The 14,857-nt window shown below is 34.2% G+C and overlaps 1 protein-coding gene across 5 annotated transcripts in view; it reads right to left on the minus strand.

Annotated features, from left to right (window-relative positions):
- The window catches only part of LOC149556614 (uncharacterized), a 335,069-nt gene that overhangs the window by 198,575 nt on the left and 121,637 nt on the right, over positions 1 to 14,857 (minus strand). For all 5 annotated transcript variants that reach the window (XM_089831014.1, XM_089831013.1, XM_089831015.1 and 2 more), the window contains one exon: positions 6,363 to 6,542. In XM_089831014.1, the coding sequence (XP_089687140.1) occupies positions 6,363 to 6,542 (180 nt within the window). The remainder of the gene's footprint in view (positions 1 to 6,362; positions 6,543 to 14,857) is intronic.

Genomic DNA, 14,857 nt, shown 5'->3' on the forward strand with positions numbered 1-14,857 from the left:
TAACTCAATCTTCAAATTTTATGTATATCGATGTTGTGAACTCTTACAAAGTGCTAGGCAGTTATCTGTTAGTTTGGTTTATAACCATTAACCATCGTTACAATGATATCAACAATTAATAGCAGTCACGAGTATGCCAACTGTTTGTTGAAATTTGGGTAGTCTCATTATCCCATTGTTATCTCTGAACATATTTACATTACTGAGCACTCCACTCGAATATTGTTTTACTATTAAGATCCTCATTATGGGAGGATTATCTTATCTAAAATAACAGTCGGTTCTACTTAAGAATATATATTGAATTAGAATCACCCTTGCTGGATGTATACAGCGATATCAGAACTCTCATACCAGGCTGCTCATAAATTGTTTGTCAAAATGCCATTAGTTCAATTCTAATTTCTTGGTCAAATAAGAGCTGGAATATTTCAGTAGTGTCAGAGCTTAAGATCTGGGTTACACACCAACTATTTGACAAAATTTCACTTGCCAAAATTCAACTTCTTTGATCAAACTAAGCAGGGATTATTACAAAAATTGCCTTCTACAAGTACCCCCATCTCCTATTTTTGAAAAATAGTCGTACTGGTACTAGTACCAATACTTGAGATCTCCAACTCTCCCTATCTCACGGTAACCTTGGCATTGCAGATGGCCAAATACAACAAAGACCTTGTTTAGATGTTTCCAAGTAAGTGATGGTTATCCCTCAAACAAGTCTAAATGTCAAGAGGTATATCAAAGATGGATCTGAGCATGTAAAATCATATGGACTATAAAAGGGAAAATAGATCAACGACCTTGTTTGAGCTCTTTCCCAATCATGTTGCAAGGAGTAGGCACAGGTTGGTATACAAATCTTCTTATACTGAGAAAGCAAAGTCTTGAGCTGCTTTGATTGTTTTAATGGCCCAAAGTGGTCTTTTCTTTGAATTTTCTTCAAGGTTCATATTTTGAATTTCATCTTCGATTTCTTCTAAGTTCTCCCTCTGGGACCCAGATTCACTATTTCTTTCTGAACTAGATAAAGGAGAAGGTTCATCAGAACTTATGGCTCTTTTGAATGCAAGATCTTCTTCAAAGATTACATCTCTGCTAAGTTCAATAGTTTTCTGTCCAAATATGAAAATCCTATATGCTTTAGAAGTTTCACTATACCTTACAAAAATACCTTTCCTCCCAGAGGGTTCTAACTTGGTTCTCTTTTCTTTTGGAACATAGATATATACAGGACATCCAAAAATTCTAAGACGACTTATATTGGGTTTTACTTTAGTAAATACTTCTTCAGGTGTTTTATCTTTAAGATAGGAGTGAGGACTTCTGTTTTGAATATATAAAGCAGTACAAGAGGCTTCTGCCCAAAGATAATATTCTAGGTTTTGGTAAAAAATCATAGCCCTAGCAGCTTCTATTATTGTCCTATTCTTTCTGCTACCCCGTTTTGCTCTGGGTTATAAGAAACAATGTACTCGCTCTTAATCCCTGATTCTTTACAAAACCTTTTAAACAAGTCTGAGGTATATTCTCCTCCGTTATCAGTTCTAAGGGTTTTAATTTTATGTCCTGAAAAAATTCCAGTTAATGCTTTGAATTCTTTAAATCTTTGTAGGATTTCTTTTGATTCCTTGCATTTTAAAAAGTAAATCCATGTTTTCCTAGAGAAATCATCTATGAACAAGATATAATACCAGAATCCTCCAAGAGAAGCAACAAACATAGGTCCATATAAATCTGAATGAATTAATTCTAGTACATTATTTGATTTCCTAGTACTATCATGAAAGGGACTTCTAGTGCTTTTACCCAGAGCACACCCTCTGCAAATACTAGGGTGATCTTTATTTAATTTGGGTAATCTAGTAACCATCTTTTCCATAGTTGATAAAGTTTTAAAATTTAGATACCCTAATCTTTTGTGCCATATTTCATTGGAATCTTTAGCTTCGTGGACTGGGGCTTGAATGGATCGACTAGATTTTGTATTCAATTCATACAAATATCCCTTTCTTTGACCAATTAACTTTGTTTTCTTGATGGAAGAGTTCTTAGCCCAAGTTAATACTTTGCCATCCACGAATGCAACATTGTGTCCATCATCTTCAAGTGCTGTAATTGAGATTAGGTTTTTTTTAATCCCTGGTACATAGAGTACACCTTTAAGAAGAAGAGTATCTCCTAATTTTAGTTTCAAAGTACAATTTCCAATTCCTTCAATGGAGTGTGCTTAGTTATCACCAATGGTAACTTTACAGTTAACCTTCTCTGATAAAGAATCTAGAGTTTCTTTGTATCCAGTTATATGTCTAGAAGATCCACTATCAATTACCCATGCTTTATTTGAAATTTCATTTGATAGAGAGGAATACAAAACACAGTTCTCAAGGTCATAAGTATCTTCTTCTCTAATGACATTTGTACAATTTGCCTGTTGTTTGGAATTTTTAGAACAATTAGACCTATAGTGTCCAAATTTTTCACATTGGAAACACTTTATTTTAGATAGATGTTTCTTGGGCTTTCCATTCTTTTGATTTCCCTTTTTCTTCTTGAAATGCTTCTTCTTGCCTTTATAGGAGTTTGTATTAAGAACGTGAAGTTCTTCATCTTCTACTTTTGGTTTCCCTCCTTTCTTTAGTTTTCTGGATTCCTCTTGAAGACAATCATTCTTGAGTCTATTAAAGTCCAAGAGCTGATCTCTAGCACTTATCCTTGTGCAAATGTCTCCCATGAATCTGGCAATCCATCTATAGCCATAAGTGTTAATTTTGTGTCACTAATGATGGTTCCTATGCTTGATAGTTCATCTCTAATGCCGGCAACTCTTAAGAAGTAAGAACTTATCGATTATCCTTTCTTTATCTGAATGTGATTCAGTTGCCTTTTTAGTGCAAGAATCCTGGTTGCATTGTTTACTTCATAGGCATTTTGTAATACATTCATCATATCAAACGCAGTTTGATGTTTTGTAAGCATAGGTACAATATAATTTTTAACTCCATCAAAGATGATTTGAATAGCTTCTCTATTTCCTCTGCTCCAAATAGATTTGTGAGATTCAACTGAGGGTTGTTTGGATGCTCCATCAATGAATTGTTTTACATTGTTCTCTTCAAAAATCATCATCATTCTGAACTTCCAAGCTTCAAAGTGCTCTTTCCCATCAAACCTGTCCTCAGGTCTGATTGTGTAAGCCATAGAAGATAGAAGATTGTTGCTTGATGTGTACAAAGTCTGATTACTAAAATTTAGCAGAGCCTAGGTTTGATTACCAAAGCTCTGATACCATGTAAAGTTTCTGCTAAATCCTTATCTCTTAATCAAACTTTTAATCCAGTCTTATACGCTGAGAATGATCTTCTAAGTAGTATGAATATTGATGAAATTAGTGCTTATTATAATGCAGATACAATACTGAATATTTAACCTTTTATTGTGATAGAGAATCTCAGATATAAATTGCAGGATATAAAATGCTTATAGGAGCAGACTGCTGCAACTGTGTCCTATAATCTGCATTTACAACCTACTTATCTATCCTTTCTAAAGGGTATGTCCCTCAAGGGACATAACCCTTCCTAACTTGGCACCTATAGGAGAGATATACATATGATTAAATGCCAACATTAGAGATATATTTCTATTAAGAGGAAGTACAGTCTGTACTATCAGACCTGTAGGTTTATCTTAGTTAATATTCTTAACAGATATTAATGTCCAACAAAAGACCAACAAAGGGTCTATGGGACTGAATAATTACAAAAGAGAGGCTGACGGCAGCAGGAGCACACAAAGGTGTCCAAGAAAGAATACAACAACACAATGAATGAGTTAACACAAAAGAAGGTAAAGAACTTTGGTGACTAATTATAAAACAGGTCACACCTCGACATGTTGTCTTCAGACAATGTTATGTGAAATATGCCAAGTTGTGGGTCATTCTATTAGGGGAACTTTATAATCTAAAAGCTAGAGCGCCCATGTACTCTTTGGTCAATGTGAGCCATGAACACTAAACAACTGCCCAAATGCACAAATCCCTTTGCTACTGGATACCAAAACCAAAGAGACAACAATGCCAGAATGCAAGTGGAGTTAGAAAACATATAGAGTACAAAAGCCAAAACCAATACAAATATAGTGTCAGAAGTGCAATAAGTAAGACCTTTTTGCAAGAGATTGCCTTATAGATCCAAACACTTCTAAACTTCTCTCCTAATGGTGTAGGAAAGGGAATCACAGAGATGCTAATTGTTCAAAGCAAACCAACATCAATACGATTGACATAGTTGGCAAGGAGAAAGCACTATCCATAAAAAGATCACTGATAAGGAAGGTTGGGAATCAGAATGAAGAAAAAAAATTGTGAAGTCTTGTAATTTGTAGCTTGTCCTGATATGTAATTTATGGTGATGATTTTCAAAGAGGATCATCATAAATTATAATACTTATCAGCTAGGTATAATATCTCTGTGACGATGCAATTTTGTACTCTACTTGTATTCAAATCTAGTAGAAAACACTTCCCAGTAGTTTTACAAACTCATTTGACACATTTTTTTACTGAATTTTGCAGAAGTTTTGTGTTTCTAAAAAAGTTGAAAGTCATTTTTTCAGTTGCCAGGATTTGCAAAAACAACAAAATTTGTTCTATCAAGCACCAGTCAGGTCCAAGTTTGAGAGCTATTGTCTAGACTCTAGAGGACGTCCATGCTTAATTACTTATTATTTTGTTGCATTTAGATTATTTTCATTGAACTTTGTCTGTGCTTCTCTCTCTTGAATATATAAACCTGAATCATGTGCAGTCCCATTAACTAGCCACTGGTCACTAGTGGGTAGTAGGAAATGTTATAATATATCTAGACTAGTTATCCGATTAGATACCTAAGTGGTGTGATCTCATCATTGGAGCATGTTTTGATGTGAAGATCCTATTCTACTCCTTTGAAATTTCTATAGCTTCTACAATGTTGAAGGTGAAGGTAATTTTGTTTAGATCACAGCCTAGTGAGCATACTATTTAGCCTTATAAGACCTTCCCCCCGGAATAAGGAGACTTTTGTATTTTCCCTTATATACTGTCCAAAATTCGTATCAATGGTCTTCAATCCCATGGACAAACTCAGGAGTAAATTGAGCCATTTTGCCTTATGTAATGTCCAAAATGTGCATCAATGGATTTCAATCTCATGGACAAACTCAGGAGTAAACTGAGCCTTCTCAATCAACCAACAACAAAGTACATTATTGAGGGCATTTCTTGCCAGCTTTGAAGAAAATTTTCTTCATACTTCCATCTACAAATTAGGGCTTTAAAAGTACATTTATGCAGAAGTATCTTGTGTATAGTTAAAGCCTGGAGGTATATACTATACGTATTAGCTCGCTTTTAAGAGAGAGACGTGCATGGAAATCCTAGTCAAGAAGGTAAGGTTTCATTTAATATATCCAGATGGTGATTGTTTTATACTAATTGCGATCCTTATCTGCTTATCCACCATGTGACTGCCATCTATAAAAAAACTTGAAGTTGAGAATTGTACCCATGTTTTGAACAGAGCTTTGTTCCAAGCAACCATATCCATTGACAATTAAACAAATGATTTGAAAACCTGTTATTTGATACATACTTTGCTGAAACTATTTTTTCCTCACATTCCAAACATACTAGGTTGTATGGGTATGCGTACCCATACCCCTGGGACGTGTACCCAAGTAATGGGTACTCATGGATAGTATTGTAGCTAAAGGGACCTTGATTAAAATTTCTAATTTTTGTTTCAGTTTTATGTTTGCATATCAACTTCTTGTTATTCAAGCTTAATTCAATACATAATCAATTTGAAACTTTGATACAATACTGATTAAAAGTAAACCTTATCACTGTTCAATCAGAAGTTTATCTTTTGCAATATATAATTGTTATATGATTTATGATCTTCTCATTCATGTTTAAAATCCCTTCTCTGTTATGCTTCTTAACATTTATCATATATTATTATTACAAACATATTACAAATCCAAAACTGAAAAACAATACATTACATTTGCGAACTTTATCAGTGTTCTTGTTTTGAAAAGATTTGTCATGCTGTATTATTTCAGATTTCTATAAATATTAAATCGTATTAAAAGAGAAGGTTTGACGTGCCACAGAACCCCCGTCCCCGTACAACCTTCATATAATATAATGCATTACATGTCTGCATGTATATTTAAAAAACTTCTGCACCTAATCTTCAATAAATATTTCAAGCAATAACAACAATACATATGCTGCACCCTGGAAAGGAATCTCACTTACAGGATAAACAGGTGATCACAATGGTCAAAATGGATCATTAGTGAGAGTTTACCTTGTCTTTGAGCTTAAATTCACTTTGATCACAAATCCTTGACTTTGATAATAGCCAGTTATCACCATTATCAGTACATGCAGCTGACCATCTGCTGCGATAATTGATTGCTCTCTCAGTACCAACATCCTCATCTAAACCAGAAAGTCCTTCACTTGAGATATCCGAATCATAAGAGATCTTCATTTTCCAATGAAAAACCCATAAGAAGATAATTTTAGTGTGGCATTTCCTATTTGTGGAAGATTTACTGAAAGATGGATATTCTTTAAATGAATAAAATAGCACAAAAAAGAACAAAATAAAAGTCATATAACATCTGAACACATTCTATGATTTACAGCTGAATTGGATTAAAAAGCTTAATCATTTAGAATTATAAACAAAACCCACAATTTGTTGAGGAATATGTAAACTTTTGCCATAATCATATTCAGAAAAAAAAAAAGGAAATCGTGGAATATTATAAAAGAAGCTACTTGATGTAAACCTTTCTTTAGATTATTATAAAGATGCTTGAAATTCAAATAATAACCACAGAATAAAGTTGGCAAACAGAAACAGGTACACTATGAATTTTTAAAAACCTTACATCATGAACTTGAATTGCTGGAAAATAAAGTTGACTGCCAACTGCAGCTACTGAGCTTCAAAATTATATTCTCACCTTTCTCAGAGTGAAGACTGACTTGATGCAACTAAGGCATTGGTTTAGTTGCAGATGCAACCAAGCTGAATGAAAGAAAACTCTATGGTGGAAAATCATACAATGGTTTTGGGACCTAGCAGGACCTAAAGAGGAGGAAAGCTCAAATAATTCAAAAGAGAAAGTAGAAACTCCGCCTTTATCCTTGAGGACACCCACTCTACATGGACAACAACCGAACAAGTATACTCCTCTGGATTGGAGATCTTTTCTTTCATTACTAAAACAAATAGACATTAGAACTATGAAGGAGATGATGTATATGAATGACATTAAAAACCTAGAGTAGCTACGCATGAGATAAAAGCAGTGAAAAAGAATGATGTTTGCAACTTAATACCATTGCTTGAAAGGTAAAAATATGTCAGTCATAAATGAGTATTCAAAATGATTGGTTTAGATGGCAATTTTGAGAAGTATCGAGCAAGTTCAATTGTGATATTCTTAAATTTAAAGGCTAGACTTTGGTGAATTTTTTTCCCCATTTTCTAAGCTATCATCTCTAAGGTCTTTGTTATGCATCACAAAAAAATTTTTTTTTTTTTTTTTTGTTTCAAAATGAAACATAAAAACAACATTCCTCATTGGTGACTTCTCATGTCCCCAATACAAAAGTGACATCACTCATAAACAAACAGCAACAGCAACAAATTTAGCGGCAATGAGCATTTTTACCCAGCAGTGTTTGGCAGCAGTCCTCATCAAAATGGCTATCTCATGTAACACAAAAAAATTAAATAAATAAACCTATACTAAGTATTATCCAAGGGGTACAATCAAAGCACATTGACAATTAACCAAGAAAGTAGAAAACAGCCACTTAGTTTCACAAGTGACAGCCATCTTCAAGGAATGCATTTCTTCAACATTTGAAAAGGATACACAAGGATAGACAGAAACCATAAACAAGGAAGGAATACAACCAACATCAATCCTTAGCAATCAGAATAATCAAAGATGAGGAGTTCTCATACATACACTTATCAGCCAATCAAGGTGTTATAAGGCAAATATCAGAAAGATGGTTGCCTATACCATTACTTCTTAAGGCAATGTAGATGAACAGTAGCAATAAAGATAAATCAGATTATATTGTGTTGAAATAACAATTAATTATGAATGGTTATGTCCTTTGTAAGAGCAAAGAAACTCAATGAAAGAACACAACTCTCCCATCATGAAGACAAAAATAAGAGGGAGAGTCATTTATTGAAGAGGTCCAGAAAAAGGACCAAGATCAAGCAATTGGACAAGAGCAATCATTCCAGGAGACGTTCTACAGATCAAAACACAATCAGCAATCAAGGGCATTAACATCAGGGAAGGTCAATCAAGATCGAACCATTCAATAATAAGAAGATAATCTAACAGCAACACGTAGAGGTCTAACAGAAGATATATCAAAAAAGTTAATTTCAGATCAGGCAGAATACAATGGTCTGATTTTATATCAGATATGTATTTCTCAGCAATCTCATTGTCACAATCAATGATTTTTCTTCCTCCAAACCATAATGTGGTTGTATAATATTATTGACAATATATGAATATGATGTGCTCTTGTCTAACCATTATGATTGGAAGTCTGAATATATATATATATAAAGACATGAATATATATATACACACACACAAACACATAAATATTGTTTATGTTATGATTGCAAGATTAAAATCCACGATCACATTGTTAAAGAAATATTTAATTGGTCAAATATAACCCTAAACCTAATTTGTTGCAATTGTGAATGTAGGGAAAATTACAAAGGGGACATTACGTGACTTCAAGGAAGAGATCTACATTAAATAGCCAAAGCAATAAAAGGAAAGAGGTAACAAAACTTTCTTTTGCAAGTTGACAGAATCTTTTCAAGTCTCAAAAAATCGCCTAGGATTTGATACCATAAGTTTGACTTTGTTGTGATAGGTTTAATATTTGATCCAAATTGGATCATTGCATTGGACATAAATTGGTTCCTTGTAATTAGATGCATCCATAAAGTGTTGTTCTTTGGTAATAGCGAGGATGTAATTTGTGTTTTTAAGTCTTAGCTCAACAAAAATTGAGGTGGACTTGAGGCCTACCAGATATATCTTGAGTATACAAGTCAAAGGGAGTATCAAAAAAAATTAGTTGGCTAAAAGCATGTGAACTCTATATTAGAGAGAATCAACTGCAATGTCCCCTCTTTAGCTCACCATGGTTGGTGGTTTGGTTTAGCCTAACATTGCCCCCAGTAGGCTAAGTCAATTGGTTAGAGGGTCTTAGTTGGTAGAATGGGAGATCAATTCCCATTTTAGAGGACAAGATTACTCTTCATTTGGCTCAGTTTGGCACACTTACTATTTTTACAAAGTGTCTATTTTAGGAAATTTGGAGTTTCTGATTATAAAAAGGCACCTGAACAGGCTTTGAACAGTGTTGAGCTTTGGCGTCTTTGGCTTGAGTAAATATTTAGGGACCTTGTATTTATAGTAAGTCAAATTCATAGAGCCCCTAACATTGGCAAGGACCTGATCACATGGCTTATGCACTTGACTACCATGATTCCCTAATGACTCGGTGATTTAATGTTGATGGCACAAATTCATTTTATTAAATTATTGATAAAGTAAACTTAATTAATAATTTATTATAAAATCTGTGAGAGAGATAAGGTAAACAGGGGCCATGAGACATCATTAAAGTGCATTAATTGATTATATTAATTGGACACCTAAGCCAAGCAGGTTATATAAAGTGATATTATAAAGTCAATTCAAGAAATTTAATAAATCATTAATGTGAATAAATTGAGAAGCCTATTTAATCAAACCTTGTGAAGGATTTATAAAAAGGCAAAGTGCAAATTGAACTCATTATGCATAGTTGAGCTTTTTGACTTATTTTCTTGGAATATGGAGGCTGTGTAAAGGGTTTCTACTCTTTATCAACTTTGGAGGGCAACATTCTTCTATGTTTTCAGCAATTTGAAATGGTGAAAGATCCATTGAATTTTACATACCGGTGTTTGTGCCAAATTGGAGTATATTCAAAGTGTTTAGTGAATTCAATAAATGTGATTGCAGTTTTCGGTTTGTCATGGATCTCAAGGTGGAAAAATCAATTTTGAGTTGCTTTTTTTGGAGATATTTATAGTTTCTTATCATTATCGGACCTAGGAAAGTAAAAATCAGAAAATGGGTCTGTTTGAACTTTGAATTGCATGCCTAAGCCCTTTTTATGAACAGGGTTGTCTTTTGTTTATTGAAAAATTGATTGTACAAGTGAGAAATAAAATCTGGAATTTTCAGATTCAATGCATGGTGAAAAATCAGAGCCTTTTGATTTATGTGTTTGCTGTTATAATTTACAATATTACACAAGATTTGTATAAATGAATCTGAAGGAGAACTTGGGGTTCTTCCATCAACATAACAGCTCGCAAACAATTGTGTGTTTTTATTTTGGTAAAATATGACCTTTTCACACCATCACCCTATTGTGAATGGGACCCTTTAATCCCATTTTTGGGACATTAGAAAATTTAAACACATTCATATAAAATTAAAATTGACTATGAATGTGTGGATTAAAATTATTAAAGGGTCAATTTGGTATTATAAAGTGGGGTAAAAGTGACAAGGAGAGATAAGACGAAACGACAGGAGGGGAGTCAAAGAGTCACAGCTTTGGGGATTAAGGAGGAGAGAGAGACTCATTCTTTAGATATGCTCGATTTATGATTCAGTTTACCATTTCTCTCTTGCGAGAGTTATTCGAAAAGCTTCAACTTTCATCTAGCATGAGGACGTAGCCCTCGTGCCAGTAGACAGTGGATGCAAACCCATTGTCTGTGGAGAAGTCACATCAGGTGTCTCGCGTGTGCTTACAAGTTCTTTCCTTAGTATTCCAATCTGGTTGTAAACCTATGTTTAAGATTGGATTTTGCATGCTAGTTATGTTGGAAATATATATGATAGGCTAAGTTAATAAGAGGGGAGGGGTGAATCAGTAACCAATAAAACATAATCTTTATTTACCAATTAATCGTTTATGTGAATTTTGATCTAATTCCATGCATAAGAAATTGAAAGCATTAAAACATTCATAACACTTTGACACACAATATGGTGACCCAACAACCTTCCAAATATAAAGTAAAACTGGGGTGAGGATGATACCCACAAGCTTTAGTACTACAGTATAAAGTTGGTCTTTTAAGGCTTACAATGATCACTTTTGATGATCTACCATGTTAGGAGTAATAAGGATTGCTAGGTCCACCTTGCAAAAGGATTTACAAACATAAAATAAAGTATGCACTCAGTAAAGAGATTTACAAAAAACTATTAAGTCTACCTTGTAAAAGGATTTAACTGATCCACAACTATTAGGATCAAACAGTGGCTGATCTCTGATCTACAACTTGGTTTACTAAATGAGATTCCTTTGAGTGTAATGATCACATTGCTGTGATAGATAAATCTTTGCTACTCCTTATACTATTGTAGCCTTTTTACTTCACACTTCTCTTCAAATTCGCATTATACTTCTTGTCATATATTTCTTGTCATTTGGATATGATACAATTCATTACATATATACCAATCAAAATATAATTCAACAAAGTCGGCTACAATACAAGTTTACATAAAATACACAAAGTCGGCCCAACTATAGGAACACGGGTTCTAAAAACTAGCTTGGTGAGGTTCTAATACTCGACATCCACTGTCATGCATTCAATAGACGTAGAAGCTTGGTCCATACTGATCACTTCCAAGTAGTCTGAAGTCGGTCTACACTGGTGACTCGGTGAATACTGCAAAACTCGGCATATAAACTGAATCACTTGATTCACACTGCATAGCTCAGTCAATGCTATCACAATAAGCTCAGTATAAACCGAATCACTTGGTTAACATTGAGTGGCTCGGTCAACACTAGATTCACATCATTGTAACTGCAAACTTGGTAAGCACTGCACAACTCGGTTTGCACTGAGGAACTCAGTAAACACTAAGAAGTTCAGTTTACATTATTGATCACCATCATGGCAGAAGTTGCTCAGGGCAAACTGAATGTTGTTCCTTGAACTGATAGCAACTGTAGAACTCGATAAAGCCTGAAATGCTTGGTTAACAATGTTAATTGTACGATAAGCTCGGTAGATGCTTACAATCTAAATAAGTGTGTGTCACTAATAACTAACATGATTGCAATGTCAACAAGTTATTGTATTTCTGGGGTATAATGCAATAACATATTTTTAAGAGACTTTATAAGAATTTACTGGTGTATATTGTTGGTTTTAAATGCATCTTCATATGTTTAAGTTTTGAATATTATTCTAAGGACGAAATCAGGTAAATATCTATTGGGGATATTTCAGTGGTATCAGAGCTATTGAACCTACCATCATGTTGGGCAGAAGCAAGTTTACCAGAAAGATTATCAATATTCTGAATAGTGTTCAAATTATCCTAGTGTTTCCATGCAAATCTTGGAAGATTATATTGGAGTGAAGTTTAATATTACTGGTTTTACATATCATAATATTGAAACCAGTTATGTTGTGTAACGGAGAACTTGGTTTTGAAGTCATTCCAAACTTTTGTGCTTACAATGCATGTTCAGGATGCATATACGCAAGACTGCATGATCGAATCATATACACACAATCGGTATATGATCAAAACAAGCAATAACAGCAATTTTGAAGGAAGGTGCAATAGTATTTTCTTAGTCTCTATACGATCTCCTGAAGGCTGAGACGTCAAGTCTTCTTTCTCATTTTGGAGTGTTCATGAACAATAATTGATGTTTAATCTGTCTTGATCGTATAATTCTATCTCACGCTTATCGTGGATGGAACATACACATATGTTCTTCATTGTCATAGTATTTTGGTTACTCCGTCATTGAGGTAGTTTGCATGTGCTTACAGAACATACTTTCATAAGGCCCTATGGTTAAAGACTTGGACATTGGTTTCATGTAAGTGACATATTGTAATAGAGAAATTGGTGAACGGTGCAGCTAAGCCAAGAAGACAACATTCCGCATTCCATCTCTGGTATTTGTTCATAGGGAAGTTTAACAAGTGAGAATCTAATGCTCTAATTGGGGATTACAGAAGCAAATGATATATTTGGCGAAGAAAGATATGTTTCAAAACTTTTTTTATGATGCTTTGTGTACCTAAGGAGTGTCAATTTAGCTTCAACGCATGAGATTCTTGGACAAACTCATTCTTGAAAAAACCAATATTTAATTTGGTGAAATTGGTGTGGGTGAGAAGTGTTATTTTTTTTACATCATGTCAAGGTGTAAAGTTTCTGCAAAATTCTATCCTAAAACTCAGACTTCTATAATATCCTTTAGTTGCTAAAGATGATCTTCTTATTGCTCTGACGATAAGAGGAGTTATCACCTTTAACTCTATTCTGAATTGTTTTATATATCTGCAATAAATTTTATAGGTATTATTGCTTGAGGGAGCAGACTTGTCTTTGTTGTGTGTCCTCAAACTACAACAATACCTACCTTTTATACCATGACCAAAGGGCATGTCTCTCAAAGGGACATGACCTTCTCTAGGTCGGCTCATACCACACTTCCAGAAATCGGCAACTAATAGAGATAAATTAAAGGTTAACTAACAAATCTATTAAGTTAGTGTTAAACATTAACATATATCAAGAATCGCCGCCCATCCTTTCATGAAGTATAAGGTATATAATGCCTTAATTGGTATTCAAAGGAAGAAGATTATGGTGCGGTCTGCACTCTCTCAGACCAATATGATATCACAGTTATAAACTTAACATAGGGTCCCACTGGCGGTGAAAAGAAGAGTCAGGTTGCTCAAGGAAAATATATATTTCCGTCAAAGGAAATTTATACGAAAAGAAATTTCATATGAGAATGGAAGCTATCTAGAGAGTCCGAATTTTCGTAAGACACATACGACAATAATATGTTCAATTGTCAACATTCGACTATAGAGTTGCATTAGAATCCTGAAGGTAGGAGTGGGAATTGCTGAATCCATTTCTATAACCATTCGTGTTTTTTATGTGTTGAAGGATTAATAACAACCATCAACCGTTTTGGGTGTTTCTCTGCTTGGAGGGACTCTTCATTTTAGTATGTCGTGAACAGGAAAATTGGTGTTGTCATGAAGTCTAGTGTTACATGGAAGGAATTGTTAAAAATCTGACAGTAACGGCTTAGCATTATTTGCACTCATAAAGAATATCTTGAAAGTAACAGCACCCACATAGAAGCCTTATAACGCATGCATGAGGGGAGCACACAGAAACGACAACATGACCAATTCGCAATATAACGGATACGCTTACAATTCAAGATCAGACAAGTAGTCCACAATTCAGTATGAGACAAAGTGCATGTGCTGGTACGTTATTTTTTTGTCTGCTTGCCATTTGTCGTTATTTCCCTTCCTAAAGTTGGCAAACTACAACTAATTTCGATCCATTCAGATTCGTCATTCACAATATGACTGCTACATCCGGCGATTCCCATTAGCGCTCAAGTGTGTAATGCCATCTTATATTCTTTTTATTTTGAACCAATTCCATCACCATCAGAGGTAACCGAAATAACTTGCAGTATGCAGATTATTGACGATACATGAAAAGGTTACAGTTGCAGTTTGAAAATGAGATGAGAATAGGTATGTGAGCGATCAGAATTGACAGGTGTAATAGAAGTTATTACAAATTGTTCTTAGTTGCTAATTCGACTGCTATATCAGTCTTACAAAGCCGATTTTGAAGAGCA

The sequence above is a fragment of the Cupressus sempervirens genome, chromosome 5 (genome assembly GCF_028749045.1).
Source record: "Cupressus sempervirens isolate cs-2001-9-10 chromosome 5, ASM2874904v1, whole genome shotgun sequence".
In the NCBI taxonomy this organism is placed as follows: Eukaryota; Viridiplantae; Streptophyta; class Pinopsida; order Cupressales; family Cupressaceae; genus Cupressus; species Cupressus sempervirens.